This window comes from Neofelis nebulosa, chromosome 17 (genome assembly GCF_028018385.1).
Source record: "Neofelis nebulosa isolate mNeoNeb1 chromosome 17, mNeoNeb1.pri, whole genome shotgun sequence".
Taxonomy (NCBI): Eukaryota; Metazoa; Chordata; class Mammalia; order Carnivora; family Felidae; genus Neofelis; species Neofelis nebulosa.
The window spans coordinates 43,953,596-43,974,187 of record NC_080798.1 but is presented as its reverse complement, the minus strand read 5'-3'; the positions used below and the strand labels follow the sequence as shown (position 1 = coordinate 43,974,187).

Genomic DNA, 20,592 nt, shown 5'->3' with positions numbered 1-20,592 from the left:
ATGCCCAATAAATCTCATGTCCTTAGTTCCATCACAAATGGGTAAGAGACTATGATTCAAAGTCTTACCTTTTGCAGTAGGTATTAGTGGTAAACTAGATTTCAAAGTATAAATTTTCATGTCTATTCTCAAAGTCTTTAATTAACATATTTCTAGTGACAACAACTATTAAAGAAAAAAAAAAAAAGCCCAACCATAGGCCATATGCCAATAAGCAATCCATGGTAACTTTTTTAAGACTATCAGAGAAGAAAGTTCCTGGATCTTCACTGCTTGAAGAACAGAAAGATGAACTTACCATCATCTAAAGTGATGTCTTGTAGACCAATTGTTGAAAAGTTAGGTTCCTGCTCTTCAGGTTCAGGCTTAATGTTCACAGTTGCCTCATCAGGTGGAAATGAAGCTGGATCACACAAATTGTGACATATTAAGGATGAAGGTGCAGAAAGACCTCCCTGGCCTGTACTTTGTGCTTGAGTTGAGTGCTGTCCAGAATGCATTCTGGTGGCTAGAGATGGCGATGAGGCAGTTCCTGAGCTAGGAGATTGGTAAGGCATAGGCTGTAGCTGAGGAGATGGTGGCCCAGAAAGTGGTGAACTAGCCAGGGGATGAGAGGCTACTGGGGAAGCTGCTGTACCAGACCCTGAATGTGAAGGACCATATGTAATGGGCTGTAACTGAGGGGGAGGCTGGCCTGCGACCTGGTCAGCCCCTGGAGAAGAAAGAGATCTCTGTCCTGTGGTTGAACAATGGTATCCCATTGACTGCAGATGAGGCAGGGTCTGTACCGAATGAGGTGTGTGGGCTAAGAGATGTCCTGTTGGGCCTGAATTTGAAGAATGAAAAGGTATGGATGACGATGGTTGACAGCCAAGATTTATTAAAGTAGGAAGAGCTGCATCCTGTGGAAACAAAACCGGATCAAATTCTTGACTAGAGGCAGCATTAACTGGAAGACAAGTTGGTCCGTTGTACACAACATTAGTTTGCATAGGCTGATAGGAAGACCCCACAGGAGGTGTTGGTGTGACTTGAAAAGGCTGGTGCATGACTGAAGAAGGTAACATATGCTGCTCTTTACCAGCGCTTTCATCCCTACACTGCAACTGTGGCAGATGAGATGAAGTTACCATGGATGCATATGTTTGCTGGATGGGACAAACCAAGCTTCTCTGTGTTGACAGTACACTGTTATGTGGGTGTCCTGTGTCTGAAGAAGGCCTCTGGGTCTGGGCAGGATGAGGCACAGACAATGACGGAACTGAAGACAAGTCAACCTCTTCTTTGTGTTCTTGCTTCATCAAAACTAAAAAGAAAATGATTAAAGCAAACGTTATTACATAATACATACAATGATTATCAAAGGACTTCATTCTAGGCTACATAACTATAGCATGTATCCAAGTCAGGGGTTAAAAATTCAAATGCCTTCGAAAAAAATTCAAATGCCTTCAGAAAAGGCAAATAACATAAAATATGTGAAGTCAGCAAGCAAAAGACAACAGGGAGTGGTTCTTGTTCTAAAAGTATTCACATTAAAAAAAAACAGTACCACATAGAACTCTATGAAGAGATGTGGAAAGACCTCTAATACGTTCCTAAGTAACAAAAAAAAGTGAGGTGCAGAACAATGTGTACATATTACAATTCTTTTAAAATACAGTGTATGTGTGTGTGTATATATATGTATATATGTGTGTGTGTGTGTGTGTATATATATATATACACGCATATGTACAGGTACACATGTTTTTGCTTATATAGGTATGGATACACAAACCTGGTAACTGCTGTGTTTACTGCTGGGAACAAAACTAGGTAACTAGGGAATAAGAGCAAGAGGCAGATTTACTTTTTACTCTGTAAATTTTTGTGCTAGACTAGCAATACACAATCTCAATGTTGTTGTTTTTTTTAATTTTTTTTTTAACGTTTATTTATTTTTGAGACAGAGAGAGACAGAGCATGAACAGGGGAGGAGCAGAGAGAGAGGGAGACACAGAATCAGAAGCAGGCTCCAGGCTCCGAGCTGTCAGCACAGAGCCCGACGCGGGGCTCGAACTCACGGACCGTGAGATCGTGACCTGAGCCGATGTCGGACGCTTAACCGACCCAGCCACCCAGGCGCCCCACAATCTCAATGTTTTTAACCAAGTATATACATTACCTATTTAAAAATAAATGATTTTTATGGGGCGCCTGGGTGACTCAATTGGTTGAGTGACTGACTCTTGATTTCGGCTCAGGTCATCTCATGGTTTGTGAGATTGAGCCCTGCATCAGGCTCTGTGTTTGGGATTCTCTCTGCTCCTCCCATGCTCACCCTTCTCTCTCTCTCAAAATAAATAAATAGGGGCACCTGAGTGGCTTAGTCAGTTAAGCGTCTGACTTCAGCTCAGGTCACGATCTCCCAGTTCGTGGGTTTGAGCACCTTGTCGAGCTCTGTGCTGACAGCTCAGAGCCTAGAGCCTACTTCAGATTCTGTGACTCCTTCTCTCTCTGCCCTTCCCCCACTCACACTCTGTCTCCGTCTCTCTCAAAAATAAACATTAAAAAAATTTACATATTTTAAAAAATAAATGAGTTTTTAAGATACCCCAAACTCTACAGCCTAATAAAAAAGGTTGAATTTGCAATCTCTGATCTGAAACCTACCAGTCCACTGTTTTTGCATAATGCATCATATACCAGAGATCATGAATCTAATATTCATAGAGTTTCTAGTTTACAACGGTTTTCACATGTACCTCATCTGAGGAACCTCATCTGAGGCACCTCATGTGTACCTCATTTTATCCTCAACCATCATCAGGTACATTTACAAGAGGAATAATGAGTGATCAAAAAAGTACTGGGATGCACAAAAAAAATGTCAGAGCTAGTAAACAAATTCAACAAAGTTGCAGGACACAAAATCAGCATGTAGAAATCGATTGTATTTTTATAGACTAGCAATACACAATCTGAAACAGAAATTAAGAAAACAACCTCATTTGCAATAGCATCAAAAATACTAAAGAATAAATTTGACCAAGGTAGGCAAAACTTATACACTGATAACTACAAAACAGTGCTAAAGAAATGAAGGAAGACCTAAATACATGGAAAGATACCCTGGGGTCATGGACTGAAAGACTTAATTAACCACGAAGAATGCAACACTCTCCAAAACAATTTTCAGATTCAATGAAATCCCAACTATGTTTTTTGCAGAAACAGACTTATCAAAAAATTCATACCAAATCCCAAGGGACTTCAAATAGTCAAAAACAATCTTGAAACAGAACAAAGACAGAGTACTCACACTTCCTAATTTCAAAACTTACGACAAAGCTACAGTAATAAAAACCAAGTGGTACGGGCCTAAGGACAGATGTATAGACCAATGGAATAGAGAGCCCAAAAGGAAACCCTAACATAAACAGTTAATTGCTCTTCATACAAGGGTGCCAAAACCATTCATTGGGGGAAAGAACAGTCTCTTCAACAAATGGTACAGGAACAATGGGACATCACATTCAAAGTAATGAAGATGGAACCTTATCCGAGAATCATACACAAAAATTAACTCAAGTGGATCAAAGACCTAAACGTAAGAGCAAAAACTAAATTCTAAGAAAAAAACCAAGGGCAAAAAAAGCTTCATGACATTGGATTTGGCAATGGTTTCTTAAGTATCACATACCCTGAACATGCAGACAACAAAAACAGATAAACTGGACTTCATCAAAATTAAAAACTTCTGACCATGAAAAGACACTATCAAGACAGAGAAAAGATAGCCCACAGAATGGAAAATCTACTTGCAAATAATATTTCTGTAAAGGGTTTAATATCCAAAATTCATAAGAACCCCTACAAATGCCAACAACAGGACTGAACCAAAGACTTGAGTGTGACCCCAGGACTGATCTAGATGGAAGTGTGTGTGGGTGGGGGAAGGTACCAGCTCTATTCTCTAGGATTGCTAATTATGAAGATGAAACAAACCTAGAGATGCCATGTAAGTAAAGCCTGCCCTAGAGCAAAGCCAACAGAAAGAAAAGCAATGTTAAGATGAAGAGAAAGCCTAAGCCCTGGGACCACATTGCTTGAGCTGAAGCATGCCTAAAGCCAGCATTCCAATTAACTGTCCAGTTACATGAGCCAATACAATTTTTCTTGTTAAGCTAGCTTGAATGGAGTTTTTGTCATTTGTACCCAAAAGTCCTAATTCACTTCAAAACAACCTTTAAGAGGCAAGGATTATTATTACCCCTGAAGACACTAAATCTCAAAGTCGTATCACAAGGACCTGAATCCAGGTTTTTCTGCCTTCAAAGTCCATGCTTTTAATCACTGCACTATACTATATTAACAAGAAAGATTATAGTTCATCATTCCATCACACAAGCAGAGGCTATGAATACCAACCACTATCCTTTATCACATCAAAAAATGTATTTAAGATGATTTAAGATCTACCTGGTGAAAGGACTGCTTAACATAGAAATCAATGTATTTTGCTTATTTTATTTGTTTATCAAAACAGAAAAGAACCATCAGTTAATTTTTTGTATGTCAAAGCAATGGACTTTATTGTTTCTCTTGGGCAATACTTCTTCCAGTCCACTTTTCTAAAAATTACCAACTTTATCCTCCTACTGAAGTACTATAATTCATTTAAAAATAATTTTCCTGGGGCGCCTGGGTGGCTCAGTCGGTTAGGCGGCCGACTTCGGCTCAGGTCATGATCTCACGGTCCATGAGTTCGAGCCCCGCGTCGGGCTCTGTGCTGACAGCTCAGAGCTTGGAGCCCGTTTCAGATTCTGTGTCTCCCTCTCTCTCTGACCCTCCCCTGTTCATGCTCTGTCTCTCTCGGTCTCAAAAATAAATAAATGTTAAAAAAAAAAAAAATTAAAAAAAATAAATAAAAATAAAAATAATTTTCCTAGGGGCGCCTGGGTGGCTCAGTCGGTTAAGTGTCCAACTTTGGCTCAGGTCATGATACCACGATCCGTGAGTTTGAGCCCTGCGTTGGGCTCTGTGCTGACAGCTCAGAGCCTGGACCCTGCTTCAGATTCTGTGTCTCCCTCTCTCTCTGACCCTCCCCTGTTCATGCTCTGTCTCTGTCTCAAAAATAAATAAACATTAAAAAAAATTTTTTTTAATAATTTTCCTAAATTGACATCTCATTGTTCCAAGTTTGTATGAGTTAAACTAACATAATTAAAATTTTCATGATCTTCACTAAAATGTAAGTACTTCATTTTATGTCAAAAGAAAGTAACAGTGAGAAGCCAAGCATAGTCAAACCTCATCTGGCCATTTAACAAACCCATCAAGTACAAGTCTCCTCACAAAAGCATGTTCTCAATCTGAGGAAATGAAAGTAAGTAAGATTTAAAATAGCCCTGAGGTGACTGGGTGGCTCACTCAGTTAAGCGAACCAGGTCGCTCGGCTCAGGTCATGATCTCATGGTTTGTACGATCGAGCACTGTGTGTGGTGCTCTGCGCTGATGGCGTGGAGCCTGCTTGGGATTCTCTCCCTCCTTCCCTCCCTCCCTCCCTCTCCCTCTCCCTCTCCCTCTCACACAAAATAAACAATCTGCCAACTGGTGAGCCCACTCCTAACAATGAGACAACACTTAAAAGAGAAAAAGTGTATCATGAGTCTTCTTATTGCTTCTGCACCAAAGTTAACATTCTAAACTAGGCTTCCATCCAGTTTCTGATTCTTGCTCAGGTATTTCAAGTGTGGTTCACCATATCTAACAACTCCAACCTCTCTAATGTTTTGGCGTACTCACTTTTTTTTCTGACTTTAGCACAACTAGAACTTTTCCCCTGGACTATTGGATTCTTTTTTCCTCTTCTACTTCAGCTCCTACTCTGGTCCCAGGAAAGTCACAGTAAATTCCATATGCAGAGTTACATTTCTATATAAAAGAGGGAGAATATGCAAAAAAGCCTACTCTCATCTTAATTAATCCTGAATGGAGCAGGTAAGGCCCTTGGTTACCTAAGTGACTGGTTGTCATGCACTAAAAAGGAGACAGAGGGACTAAAAACTGTAACATAGTATCTTTTTTTTTTTTTTGCATGATCCAATCTTTATTTTTATGTTCCTGACCCACATCTGTGTACTCAGATTGAGAGTTCTGCTTTCCTAAATTGAGTATACTTTCACTCTGCCAAATCAACTGTCACTTTTTGTCTATAAAGGATTAAGACTCCAACCAAATCTAAGAAGTCCTCATTGACAGTCTATAGTAATTTATTCTTATTTGGAGGGAAGTACAGTTAAAGAGACCGTACATAACTAGAATGAGTTGAATTTTAGAAACAGATTAACTCTACCTTTTGTGTTAAATATCCTCATTCTCGGGAAAAAAATTTCCTGGTCTAGTGCTTTTGAAACCATAAGAAGCCTCACTGTCTTCTTCAAGTAGTGGATGTAGAAGAGTAGCATTCAAAGAGCTGGAGCTCTCTGGTTTTCCCCCTTCTAGTACAACCAGAGTATCAAAGCTAGATTTTATCCTTTTTATATATTGCCTTGTTGCCTAAGATTTTGTTTGGGGAGTAAAACAATTTAAATTTGAAAAACCCTGCTTTAGACTTATGCCCTCATTGTATAGAGATTAACCAAGAGGGTACAGTCTATGGCAGAGCTGAATGTGACCTAACTGTAAGGCAGGCTTTCTCTCCCAAATAAAGAATCACAATCCAAAAGTCTGTCCAATCAACTATTTAGAACATAGAATACACTTTCCTACAGGTAAAATATTATACATGAAAGTTTATCTCTAATGTTGTCCCCTAAAGCCCCACTAGTCTAAAACCAGAGATCACATGGTACGTCCAGTCACAAGTAACTACTGCTACGCCTCAGAGGGAGGTATATTCCCTCAAAAGCTTCAGGGATACTGGGGTGGAAAAGAGGGCTCCCACATCAGAAGGTCTGAAGCTAGTGGCTGGGCAGAAATTCAGGTAACGCCACTAAGGAAGGGTTCTGTAATTAGGGTAATTTGTGAATCATACACATAATACTGGGAACAGTCTTCAAATTACTAAGTAAACTTGACTATTGGACAAATAGTGCTAAATGTAATTTCTTTTCTTTTTTTTTTTAATGTTGCAATTTCTTTGTTTTTTAAGTTTATTTTTTTCTAAGAGAGAGAGAAAATCCCAAGTAGGCTCTGCACTACTCATCCTGCACTACTCTGCACTACTAATCCCAATGCAGGACTCGATCCCACAACCATGAGATCATGACCTGAGCCGAAATCAAGAGTTAGATGCTCACCAACTGAGCCACCCAGGTGCCCTACTAAATGTAATTTCTAATTAAAAAAAAAGTTATAACAGGGGCACCTGGGTGGCTCAGTCAGTTAAGCATCTGACTTCAGCTCAGGCCATGATCTCATGGTTCATGACTTTGAGCCCCACATTAGGCTCTCTGCTGTCCATACAGAACCCACGTTGGATCTTCTGTCCACCCTCCTCTTTCTGCCCCTCCCCCACTTGCTTCTCTGTGTGTGTGTGTGTGTGTGTGTGTGTGTGTGTGTGTATGCATGCACTCTCTCTGAAAATAAACATTTTTTAAAAATTTTAATAAAAAATAAGTTATTACACCTGAAAGTGACAAAGTATTGTACATCAACTATACTTCAATGATAAACGTCAAAACAAAACAAAACAAAAAACTCAGAACAGTTAGCCATTTGCAACTGATTATTCTTTCATTGGATATTTATAGTGGTCAGACTGCTACTGCTAGAGGGTTGTCAAAAAAGTAACAAATGGGGGCGCCTGGGTGGCGCAGTCGGTTAAGCGTCCGACTTCAGCCAGGTCACGATCTCGCGGTCCGTGAGTTCGAGCCCCGCGTCAGGCTCTGGGCTGATGGCTCGGAGCCTGGAGCCTGTTTCCGGTTCTGTGTCTCCCTCTCTCTCTGCCCCTCCCCCGTTCATGCTATGTCTCTCTCTGTCCCAAAAATAAATTAAAAAACGTTGAAAAAAAAAAAAAAATTAAAAAAAAGTAACAAATGGACAAATCCTTGAATAATAAAGAAGCAACTTCTGAATATCTAAAATTTTTGAAAGTAAAATTTAAAAGAATTGTCAGAAACAAAAAAAGGCTAAAATCTTTAATATAAATAGTTCATACAAATTAATACAACAAACAACTCTAATATAAGTATCACAAACTAGAATATGAGAAGCTATTAAAATTCTATAAAATTCTATCTGTTCATGAAGCAAAATAAAAATGTTTAGGTTACAAAATTAGTATACCGTATACATTTTGGTCCCATTTTTATTAAAAAAAACCTTTTTTTAATGTTTATTTTGAGAGACAGACAGAGACAGAGACAGAGCATGAGTGGGGGGGGCAGAGAGAGAGAGGGAGACAGAGAATTCGAAGCAGGCTCCAGGCTCTGAGCTATCAGCACAAAGCTCAACATGGGGCTCGAACCCATGAACATGAGACCATGACCTGAGCCAAAGTCAGACGCTTAACCGACTGAGCCACCCAGGCACTCCCAATTTTTATTTTAAATTGTGTCTATAAATGGATCAAAAGGATCTAGGACAGAATAACAATTTCAGAGTGGAAGACAATTTTGGGTGTTTGAAATTATATTTTCAACTTGTCTGTTTTAAAAAATAAATTCACAGGAATATATTTGCTTTTGTAAAGATTTTATTCCAAATTTCACTTTAGAAAAAAATGAAAAAAGCCAAATGCTACAGAGAAAAGATAGTAATCAACCAGAACAAGGGCTGTCCAAACACTTCTTGAATCTATTCTTCCTTCTGTTAGTGTGTGCCACCTGATTTGTATTTTGTCAATCATAAGCCCAGTAATGACAGTTGTAGTCCAATCCAAAATTCTTTCTGCACTCTGGGGCCCCAATGATTTCCATTCTCATATAGAATGCCCTCCAGGACTCTGCCTTTATGTTGTCCTCCCAACTCATGAGCTGATAATGTAAGGGCATTATATTCTCTTTGTTCAATTACTACCACTATGATGGTAGCAATCAAAACCTCTATTCACTTATCCTGAGCTTTTTTTTTTTTTTTTTTTTTTTTTTTTTACTTTTTTTATTTTTGAGAGACAGAGCAGGAGGATGGCAGGGGCAGAGAGAGAGGGAGACACAGAACCCGAAGCAGGCTCCAGGCGCTGAGCTGTCAGCACAGAGCCCAACGCAGGGCTCAAACCCATGAACCGTGAGATCATGACCCAAGCCAAGTCTGACACTTAACTGATAGAGCCACCCAGGCACACCTCTGCCTTTTTTGTTTCAACAGTCCCAGAAGCTCCTCTTCTTTCTTATTCAGGTTAGATTCTATAGTCTCTCATCTCCACAGCATTTGATAACATTCTTGGACTGTATGTCTTTAATAAATATCACCCTGGAGGAACCCTACTATTAATATTTTACCACCTGCCCTAAAGAATCTGAGTGCTGCTTAAGAAAGTTACAAAGCCGGGCTAATTAATATTCATAAATTCATTAATATCAACATTAAAGGTACCCTGTGATCATGCCCAGAGTCCAATTATATTTCTGTGGTAACTTAATCCCCCCTTTCTTTACAACTATTTCAAACTTGTCCATATTCTTCAAACTGCCAAAACACCCACACTTCCCTCTACTCACAAAAGACTGCATGTCATTCTTTAAAGAAAAAAAAGTCAATGCTATTATATGGAAACTCCCTAAACTCTCCACTATTAAATTTATAAACCTAATATATATCTATCTTTTTCATCTTTACCTTCCCTCCTTTCCTTCTCCCAACTAAGGCCCATTCCAACTTTTATATTTGAAATTATATTCCTTCCCACCTTTCTCAGAAACCTGATATGCTTTATTATCATTAATGTTGTCTCTTCTGTATATTCAAAACGCTCTAGTTATCTGAAGCATATTTTTAACCTTCTTGGGTCTCTGCCATACAAATCTCACTCTCTATAGTAATCTGAGGAAAGACTAAACTGGTCATTGACACCTTATAAGAAAACAGTAGAAATATGAGAGAAATGATTTTAATTTTTAATTTTTTAATGTTTCTTTATTTTTGAGAGAGAGAGAGAGAGAGAGAGAGAGAGAGAGAGAGAGAGAGAGACAGACAGAGTGAGCAGAGGAGGGGCAGAGGGAGAGGGGGAGACACAGAATTCGAAGCAGGCTCCATGCTGTCAGCAAAGCGCCCAAAACGGGGTTCAAACTCACAAGTGTGAGATCATGACCTGAGCCGAAGTCAGATACTCAACCGACTGAGCCACCCAGGCACCCCTATTTTATTTGTTTTTTGAAGTTTGTTTGTTTATTTATTTAAAGAGAGAGGCAGAGCAGGAAGGAGAGAGAATCCCAAGCAGGCTCTTCACTGTCAGTACAGAGCCTGATGTGGGGCTTGAACTCATAAACTATGAGAACGTGGCCTGAGCAAAGTCAAGCAGGCACTCAACCGAGCCACCCAGGCACCCCTATTTTTAACTTTTTTTTAATTGAAAATATTTGACATATAACATTGTGTAAAATTTAAGGTGTACAAAATGTTAATTTGATACATTCATATATTGTAGAGAAAATGATTTTATTTTAAAGTAGGCTCCACACCCAATATGGGGCTCAAACTCACAACCCTGAGATCAAGAATTGCATGCCCTACCAACTGAGCCAGCCAGGTGCCCTGAAAAAAATTTTTTAATACATATTTGATCATGTCACCTCTCTGTTAAAGCTCATTTCTTTTTTTTTTTTTTTTTTTTTTTTTTAAATTTTTTTTTTTTTAATTTATTTTTGGACAGAGAGAGACAGAGCATGAACGGGGGAGGGGCAGAGAGAGAGGGAGGCACAGAATCGGAAACAGGCTCCAGGCTCCGAGCCATCAGCCCAGAGCCTGACGCGGGGCTCGAACTCACGGACCGCGAGATCGTGACCTGGCTGAAGTCGGACGCTTAACCGACTGTGCCACCCAGGCGCCCCAAAGCTCATTTCTTACAACTCTTTTTTTCTAAAAAAATTTTTTTCTTAAACCTTTATTTATTTTTGAGAGAGAGACAGAGTGTGAGCAGGGGAGGAGCAGAGAGAGAGGGAGACACAGAATCCGAAGCAGGCTCCAGGCCCTGAACTGTCAGCACAGAGCCTGATGCGGGGCTCGAACCCACAAATCATGAGATTATGACCTGAGCTGAAGTCAGACGCTCAACAGACTGAGCCACCCAGGTGCCCCATTTTAGAACTCTTAATACTCCATTATCCAACCAACCACACGACCTTCGTATATGTTGCTACCTTTAATTGGAATGTTTTCCCCCTACAGCCAGATTGCCTGGATTCAAATCTCACCTCTGCCACTTACTAGCTGAGTGACCTTGGTTCACATATTTGCAAAATGGAGAGGGCAATATTACTTATCTGAGATGTACTCTAGCTTAACAGTTAGGAGCCCAGACTCTGGAACCAGATTGCCTGTGCTTGACATGTGGTTCTAAGACTGTGAGACTCTGGGCATATAACTTAGCCACTCAGTTTCTTCTTCTGTAAAATAAGATAATAACCTACTATAAAGGTCTATTATGTGGATTAAAAGAATAAATACACAAAGGGCTTAGACAGTATTATTTTTACATACATTATATATACCATATATAGAGTATGTATATATACGTATACACACACACACACACACACACACATATACATATATACACATATATCCTGGTTTTCTCAAGCAGTTAACCCAAGCAAGGGTCCCTCTGTTATTTTTACCTATAGTATTGTATCCCTTTTAATCAGAGCCCTTATTTCAGTTTCTAATTATATACATTTGTTGGTAATTAATTTATTGATCCACTATATTATAAGTTCCATGAAAGAAGGAACTGAGAGAGGTTTTGTCCACTTAGGAGGCACCCTCAAATACTTACTGAATTAATATTGAAATGACTAACCAAAATCTTTCAAAAGGGTTGTATTCTATTTGAAAATGAATAGAAATATTTTATTACCAATAATGTATTAACATGATCAAGTAATATTAATTTTCAGATCTGGGAATATAAATGGCCTTTAGAGGCTTAAAGTGGAATACAGCCAGGCTTTAAAGAATATGAATGACAAATAAGTGATCATTAATAACTAGTACCTTCTCAAATTTAAGTGTTTCTGTTTTTCATTTACTATAAACCATTTAAAAGTTTTTGCAACAGGGGTGTGTGGGTGGCCAGTCAGTTGAGCATGTGACTTCAACTCAGGTCATGATCTCATGTTTCATGAGTTCAAGCCCTGCACTGACACAGCACCTAGTACAGAGAAGGCCTCTAGAAATATCTGTTCTCTAACTACGTAAACATCAGCATGAATTACTGCATATAATATTTATGTGTTACCACCAAGAGCTGGAAAGTTACAGCATTTGAATTGCTGCAGAAAGAGGTATGGCAGCCTCCTTTGTTAGGGCACATCTATAAAACCAGAAACTCTGGAATCAACTTTATATAACCCACAGACCACAGTATACTACAGTTGCTACTTGCCAAATGAAAATCTAATGAGAGATTTTTCATCTGACTGGAAATGCTTGAGATGAACACACTGCCTTCTTGCAGTGTGCTAAGGGCACAAAGGAGTTTCACACATATTCACAAACACCTGCCTTTACTGTAGCACTGGGGATTTCTGGTAGCTCCAGATAAACAGACTTAAAATTAAAATTCAACCTTCTAATCTCCTTATAATAAATAACTACAAATAACAGCTAATATCACATCTAATATTTAAAGTCTACACAAACTTTACAGACAAGGCATATGTTAGGATTTTTATTGATTATAAGTACTCTATTGTAAACATTCTAATACAGGTTTCATTGAGTAACTTTTTATTCATTATGAAAGCAAGCTCTGTGGTAAACCATCACAACTCCCCATACCTGGTGTATAAGTAAAACGTTGAGACTGGCTTTTTTTCCTCTTGCCATTGCAAAGATAAAAGTGCACCTGCACTGCAGCTGTAACTGCTGGGTTATGATATGGAGGAACTTCAAGGACAATGTGAGCCTAAGGAGCATGGAAAGTAGTAAGATTGTGTTACATTCAGAACTAAAAATGAAATGCACCTGCTAAACTCAGCACAACTCATGAGGCTTAACTACCCAGTGTCTCCCATCATAGATCATTATGCACATCAATTGGTCATGTAAGTCATCTGGAGATTTACTCTATGAAACTCTAGTCTCAACAGAGATAAACTCTTGAAAGTAAACCATTAAAGGAGAGATTGCCTTTTAGTCATCCAATTGGGTTTCTAGTTGGAGCAGAAATAAAAACAGTCTTATTATGTACCATGTAGTGAGATATTCTGCACTACTGAATATTACACATTACTATGTATCTTAACTGGAAGTCTGTCTTGGTTTTCAATCAGGTTTAATATTTCCTCAGTTGTGTTATAATTTAGATTTCTTACCTTAAATTTGATATTCAGAATGTTCGAATCTAGCAATATAAAAAATTCATTTCCATATAAAAAATAATTTTACATAAGCAGAGTGAAACTGCAATCCTTAATCTAATTTCTCCAGGTCTCTGGAGAGCACTGTGGAAAGTGTTATTCTCTACCCCACAAAAAATTCTGTCTCCATTCCAATCAGGATGAAGGGACCACAGTGTTTAGTGTTGAATCCCGGAAGGCTTACTGCTGAAAAGTTGCAAAAATTGTGCTAAATACACAAACTCCTTAGGGCTTGTTCTCTCCCTATTTTTTCCCATTCTATGTGGGCTTTACTGAATTTGATTTTTTCACTGAATTCAGAGAAATAAACTAATGATAACAGTAGTAAGAACCTTTTAATTTCTCCTTTCCTATACACAAAAAAGGCAAAGACACCAATTGTTTATCTTTCCTAAACTTTAATTTTAGAAAAAGGAGAGTACCTATTTCATGTCCAAACTTCTAAAAATTCTAATTTACTTTTCTATTACTCATTAGATAAAAGACTCCTCATCTATAATATAAAGTAGCATTATCCAATGTTCTAAGCTTCTTAAATGTTTCTAAAGAAATAAATTTCTTACCCCTTGACATTTTTCCCGGATTATTTTCCCTTCTACCTCCCACTGAGGCCGTCCATCTATTAAAAGAAACAATTTACAGTTAAAAGTAATTCAAGTCAGAAAGTATATAAACAAAATCTAATGTATTTAGTATCACAAGCTTATTGGCAAAGGGAATCTTTTCCTCAATGACTTCCATTATGAAAATAAAATGTGTACCCATGAGAAAAAATGGGGAGAAAGACTTTGGGCTGCCTTAGTTAGCAGGCCTCACAGTTTATTTATGTTGGAAAATCCTCTGAGAGCACCTTCACCAAGTGGTAGCCAACTCCTGCTTGTATGCCTTAGGTAATGGGAAACTCACTCTCTCACCAAGTAACCCATTTGATCTTTGGACAATTGCTGTTCGAAAGCCCTTCAGGACAGATGAAATCTGCCTCCTTCCAGTATCCCACCACTGGTTTAAGAACTACTCTTTGCAGCCCCCAATCCAAAATATTTTGAGTGGTTTTCTGAGACAGTATTTAAGATGTTTAAAAACAGCTATGTTTGGGGGCCCCGGGTGGCTCAGTCAATTGAGCATCCAACTTTGACTCAGGTCATGATCTCAGGGTTCATGAGTTCGAGCCCCACATCAGGCTTGCTGTTGTCAACACAGAGCCTGCTTACGATCCTCTGTTCCCTTCTCTCCCTGCCCCCCACTCACACGTACTCTCTCTCTCAAAAAAAAAAAAAAAAAAAAAAGCCCAGCTATGTTTACATGTGTCTCCTTCTACTGATTAACACCCCCAGTTCTGCATTTACGTCTTACACAATATTTAGCCTTCCTGCCCACTCTTCTATGAACACCCCTCCAGTGTGAACATCTCTCTCCAAATGCATCAAGCCCAGAACTGAATAGCCCAGGTGGGAAATGACACAGCATGGTACAGAGTGACTAAGGCTCTTATTTCCACTTTATGTGAAGATGCTGAGTCTGTTAATAAAAGTTTTCTGGGGTAGGTGTGCCTGGGTGGCTCAGTCAGTGGAGCATGGACTTCAGTTCAGGTCATGATCTCGCAGTTCGTGAGTTCGAGCCTTGCATCGGGCTCTCTGCTGCCAGCACAGAGCCTACTTTAGATCCTCTGTCCCCCTCTCTCTATGCCCCTCCCCAGTTGCTCTCTCTCAAATATAAAAACATTAAAAAAAAAGTTTTGGGGTAGCTGCACCATGCTGCCTTACACTTAGCGTGTGGTCAGCAAGATTCCCTCAGTCTACTACACTTCCTACTGCTAAGTTCAAACTCCCACGCTGCACTTACCTGGTTTTTCCCCCAACCCTTCTTAGGTTAACTTCTCCCTACAAGACTTGGTTTGCCAGGATCTTTTTAAATACTGACAGTCTTTAGGCGCCCGGCTAGCTCAGTCGGTAGAGCATGGGACTCTTAAATACTGACAGTCTTTGAATATATTTGCTAGACTTTCCAGATTTGTGTCACCTAAAGATCTGGCCAACACATTTTCTGTCTCTTCATCCCAAGTGAATTGTCACCTGGGGAGAACCCCAACTGCTACTATAGCTCTTACTCCAGTCTGATGTTCAGTACTCTAAAGCATTCTTTTTAAGTCATGAGCATCTGCCCATTGACTAAACCCATATAAGTATCTTCACAGCTTGCAGGACTTCTTCATCTGGTCTGTGAAAACATCAGAAAAGACTCAATCCAATGCCTTCTAAATTGTGACTCTCATTTTTCAGTCCAATAAATAGGTAATAGCTAACCCTGTGTATAACAGACACTAGAGACAAATGCTATGTCTACAAAGAAATACAGCTTAGTTCAACAATCATTTGTTGGGTCCTGACATGCCAGGCACTTTGGGTTACTGAGATAGTGAAGATAAGATACTCTTACCTTCAGTCTATGAAAGGCAAATAAAAACAGTTCATCATAATAAATCGTGGTGGTTTCAATGACTAATAAAGGTGTACTCTAGATATGCCAAGAAGACAGAGTTCAGGGTCCTTACCCTACTCTTGGCATAAGGATAAGGGACAAGGAAGGCTTCCTGAGTTCTTGAACTGAGGCTGAAAAAGAAGGTAGAACTCAAGTGATATGGGTGGAAGGTTGGTCTAGGCCTAAGAGCACAAGCAAAGCCAAGATGGCAAGAAACTACACGACAGAGGAAATCATAAGCAGCTGTGTTGATGGAGTAAAAGTATGAGGTAGGGAAAAATAAGAAATGAGGCTGAAAAGAAAGGCAACAGATTGTGACCTAAATGCCACATGAAGGGCCTTAAAATATGAAGAGATTACTGAAGGTGCTTTCAGAATGGGAGTTACATAGTCACAAAATGCAATCTCATCTGAAACCAGTAATTGTATTAAGACAAAAGTTCTTAAAGGTAAAGCTCTAGTTAAATGAATTCTATAATGAAACTGCATTATATACATACATATTTATTATATTCAGGCACAAATGAATTTTTTTTAATGTTTGTTTATTTGAGAGGGAGGGTAAGTGTAGAGAGAGAGGGACAGAGGATATGAAGCGGGCTCTGCACTGACAGCAGAGAACCCGATGTAAATCTCGTGAGATTATGACCTGAGCTGATGTCAGACACTTAACCAATTGAGCCACCCAGGCGTCCCTCAGTGGGTACTTTAAAGTGCGTGTTAGGGGGCTTCCAGCTGGCTCAGTTGGTAGAGCATGCGACTCTTAATCTCAGGTTTGTAAGTTCAAGCCCCACATTGGGCATGGAGCCTATTTAAAACAAACAAAAAACAAAAACAAAAGAATAAAACACATGTCAGAAGTTTGAAAGAAATAATGTAGTTATAGACAAAGATTTGACCAGCTGATGAAATTTCCTAGAATGAGGGAATATAATGAAAAGAAAGCTGAACCACAGAACCTTGGGAAACATCTATTTTTAAGGGCCAGAAAAACTGATTAAAAAAACCAAAACAAAACAGTGGAGACATTTAAAAATGCGCCAAAAACCAGGTGAGTACAATCACACAAAGGTCAAGAAAGAAAAGAATGTCAAGGAGGAGGGTGGGTAGCTGAGTGTCAAATTTTTAGGTTATGATTTCAATATACTGGAAGTCAAAAGAGTACATAGCAGGTAAGGAAATGGCAGATGGTAGTTGACAGATTACTTGAGAGGCTGGATGATAAATGAAAACAAAATAAAACAACAGCTTATGAGGTTGACAGAGTCAAGGGAAAGGAAATGGTTTAGTATGAAAAGATTTAAACTTACTTAAACTCCAAGAAAATGTATTCGGTGAAAATAGAGGTAATAAAATCATAAGAGATAGGCAATGAAAGCAATGTATAGCCTTAAATCTGTAAGTTTCAAAAGGATAAAAAACAAATGAGATTACCATTTAAGAAAAAGAAACAGGGGCGCCTGGGTGGCTCAGTCGGTTGGGTGTCCGACTTCAGCTCAGGTCATGGTCTCACAGTCCGTGAGTTCGAGCCGTGTGTCAGGCTCTGTGCTGACAGCTCAGAGCCTGGAGCCTGCTTCTGATTCTGTGTCTCCCTCTTTCTCTGCCCCTCCCCTGCTCTGTTTCTCTCTGTCTCAAAAATAAATAAAAACAAACAAACCAAAAAAAAAAAAGAAAAAGAAACATATTGGGGCACCTGGGTGGCTCAGTCGGTTAAGCGTCCAACTTCAGCTCAAGTCATGATCTCATAGTTTGGGAGTTTGAGCCCCGCGTGGGACTCTGTGCTGACAACTTGGAGCCAGGAGCCTGCTTCAGATTCTGAGTCTCCCTCTCTCTGCCCCTCCCCCAGCTCATGCTCTCTCTCCCAAAAATAAATACATTAAAAAAAAAGAAAAGAAAAGAAAAGAAAAGAAAAGAAAAGAAAAGAAAAGAAAAGAAAAAAAGTGAAAAGAAAAAAAATACAGACACTTGGAAACAGAAAACAAATACACAACTTAAAGGACCAATAAAGCCAAAGTACTATGGAAACACTGACTAAAAAATCAGAGATGGCACAAATAAATAATAGCAGGAATAAATTTTTTAAATTTTTTTTTTTTTCAACATTTTTTATTTATTTTTGGGACAGAGAGAGACAGAGCATGAACGGGGGAGGGGCAGAGAGAGAGGGAGACACAGAATCGGAAACAGGCTCCAGGCTCCGAGCCATCAGCCCAGAGCCTGACGCGGGGCTCGAACTCACAGACCGCGAGATCGTGACCTGGCTGAAGTCGGACGCTTAACCGACTGCGCCACCCAGGCGCCCCAAGGAATAAATTTTTTAAAAGGGATAGAATTCCAGGGGTGCCTGGTGGTTCAGTCAGTTGAGCACCCAACAGTTGATTTCAGCTCAGGTCATGATCCTAGGGTCGTGATCAAGCCCCAGGTCAGGTTCCACGCTGACAGCAAGGAGACTGCTTGGGACTGTTTCTCTCTCTCTCCCTCTCTGCCTCTCCCCCTCTCTCCTGCCCGCATGTGCGCTTGCTCCCTCTATAAAAAGGGAGGGGACATAATTCAAATGCAGAAATAGAGTATTATAAGCGAATAAATGTCAACAAATTTGAGAACTTGGGTGAAATAAATAAAATCCTAGTGTGAAATAATAGGGAAAATATATATTGATCTCTGCCTCTGGCTCCTGGTATAAAGCTCCTAAAATTCTTGTAATTTCCAAGTGGTAAGAAGAACACTAGGAGTACCTTTTGTTTTTATACTTGGTCTTTGACCCCAGTTATGACACACAGAAGTCCTAAATCCCTTGGAATTTCCTGTGATAAGACTATCTTTTGTTCTAAGGAGGTGATTCTTAGTAGGCTCCTGGATGGAGGCTGGTCACTAGAAAGACTTTCAGTTCTACCCCTATTCTCCAGAGAAGGAAAATGGGCTGGAAATGGAACAGTCAATCAAACCTGTGTGAAGCCTCCATGAAAATTCCAAATGCAGTAGAGTTCAAGGAGCTTTTGGGTTGCTGAACACATGGAGGTGGCTGGGACAGGGGCAATGTCTATAGAGGACACAGACGCTTCATACCCCCTTCCCACATACCTTATTCTATGTATCTCTTTCATCTGGATGTTCATCTGTACCCTCTGATATCCTCTATTATGTAACAAACTGGTAATGGTACCTAAGTGTTTCCCTCAGTTCTGTGAGCCGCTCTACCAAATGATCAAAACCAAGAAGTGAGTCATGGGAGCCTCTGATTTGCAGCCAAGCCAGACAGAAGTGGGTACCTGGGCATCTACTACTTTTGATTGTCATTTCAAGTGGCAGGCAGTCTTAAGGGACTGAGCCCTTAACTTGTGGGGTCTGCACTAACTCCAGTTAGTGTCAGAACTGACCTCATTCAGAACACCCAACCCAGCTCATATCAAAGAATCAGCTGATATATGGGAAACCCACACATCTGGTGTCAGAAGTGTTTTGAGTGTGGTAACACTATGAGAGTAAAGGAGAAACACAGAGTGTGTTTTTCTATTTACCTGGAAAAATAAAAATCATGAAAATTAACTCAAGAAGAAATGGTCCCATACCTATGAAATGGCCCATACCTATTTAAATGGTCCGATACCTCTGAAAAGAATTATATCAGAAATTAATAGTACTACAAAGCCCCCAGCCCAGAAGGTTTCAGAGATGAGCTCAGCCACATGTTCAAAGGAAGGTGAAATTACAGGGCACACACTTGGTAAGTGGGAAAAAATGAGGCACTTTCCCAACTTGCTTTGACATCCAGAATACATAAAGAATACTATAAGGTAGTAAGAAAATGAAAACTGATTCAATGGGAAAAAGTGGACAAAAACATAAAGACATTACACAAAAAAGGAAACATGAATGACTAATAATCACCTCAAAAAGATGAGGAAAATTCAAATCCAAAGTTCAAGATACATTTTACATCTACCAGATTAACAAAATTCAAAAATTATGACATTCTTACCTATGTCTACCAGGTGATAAGAACCAAAATGTTCATGGCCACACTATTAGCTATTGTTTGGTAATGCCAAAAACTAGACACAGCCCAAAAGTCCAGTAGGAGAGCAGATAATAAATTGTAGCACGTTCATACAGTGAAGCTATATAGTAGTAAAAGTGAATGATCTTCTGTTACGTGGATCGATCTTAAAACATTAATGTTGACTTCCAAAAAAAAGCAATTTTCAGAAGAATACATGAAATGTTATATACATAGCTCAAAACCAGAGAAAACGCATAAAACTATGAAGAAAAGCATGGATTGACTTAGGAGTGGGATCCATTTGGGAAGGGACATCAAAAGGCCTTTCAGAGATAAATGTCTTATACTTCTTCAACTGGGCGTCAGGTGTGTGGGTATCTCTTATATTATTCTCATAAAAAGGTATTTCACAATTTTAAAAATGCTTAAAAAATGAGAAGGAATAATAGATGAAAAAATGTTTTAAATACGCTCAGAAAGGTTTTAAACACCCTGAAAGACATAGGATTCTTCTACACTTACAAAAATGAAGATATAATTTATATATTTATATATAAAATACATAAAATTCACCCTTTTAAATTATATAATCAAGAAGTTTTCAGTATA

At 39.2% G+C, this 20,592-nt stretch overlaps 1 protein-coding gene across 6 annotated transcripts in view; it reads right to left on the bottom strand.

Moving 5' to 3' along the window:
- Positions 1–20,592, bottom strand: part of NFATC3 (nuclear factor of activated T cells 3) — a 140,202-nt gene that overhangs the window by 32,517 nt on the left and 87,093 nt on the right. For 4 of the 6 annotated variants that reach the window (XM_058706185.1, XM_058706180.1, XM_058706181.1 and 1 more), the window contains 3 exons: positions 14,069–14,124; positions 12,925–13,051; positions 299–1,306 (listed from right to left, as the gene is read on the bottom strand). In XM_058706185.1, the coding sequence (XP_058562168.1) occupies positions 299–1,306; positions 12,925–13,051; positions 14,069–14,124 (1,191 nt within the window). The remainder of the gene's footprint in view (positions 1–298; positions 1,307–12,924; positions 13,052–14,068; positions 14,125–20,592) is intronic. The other 2 variants (XM_058706182.1, XM_058706183.1) reach the window with 1 other exon arrangement.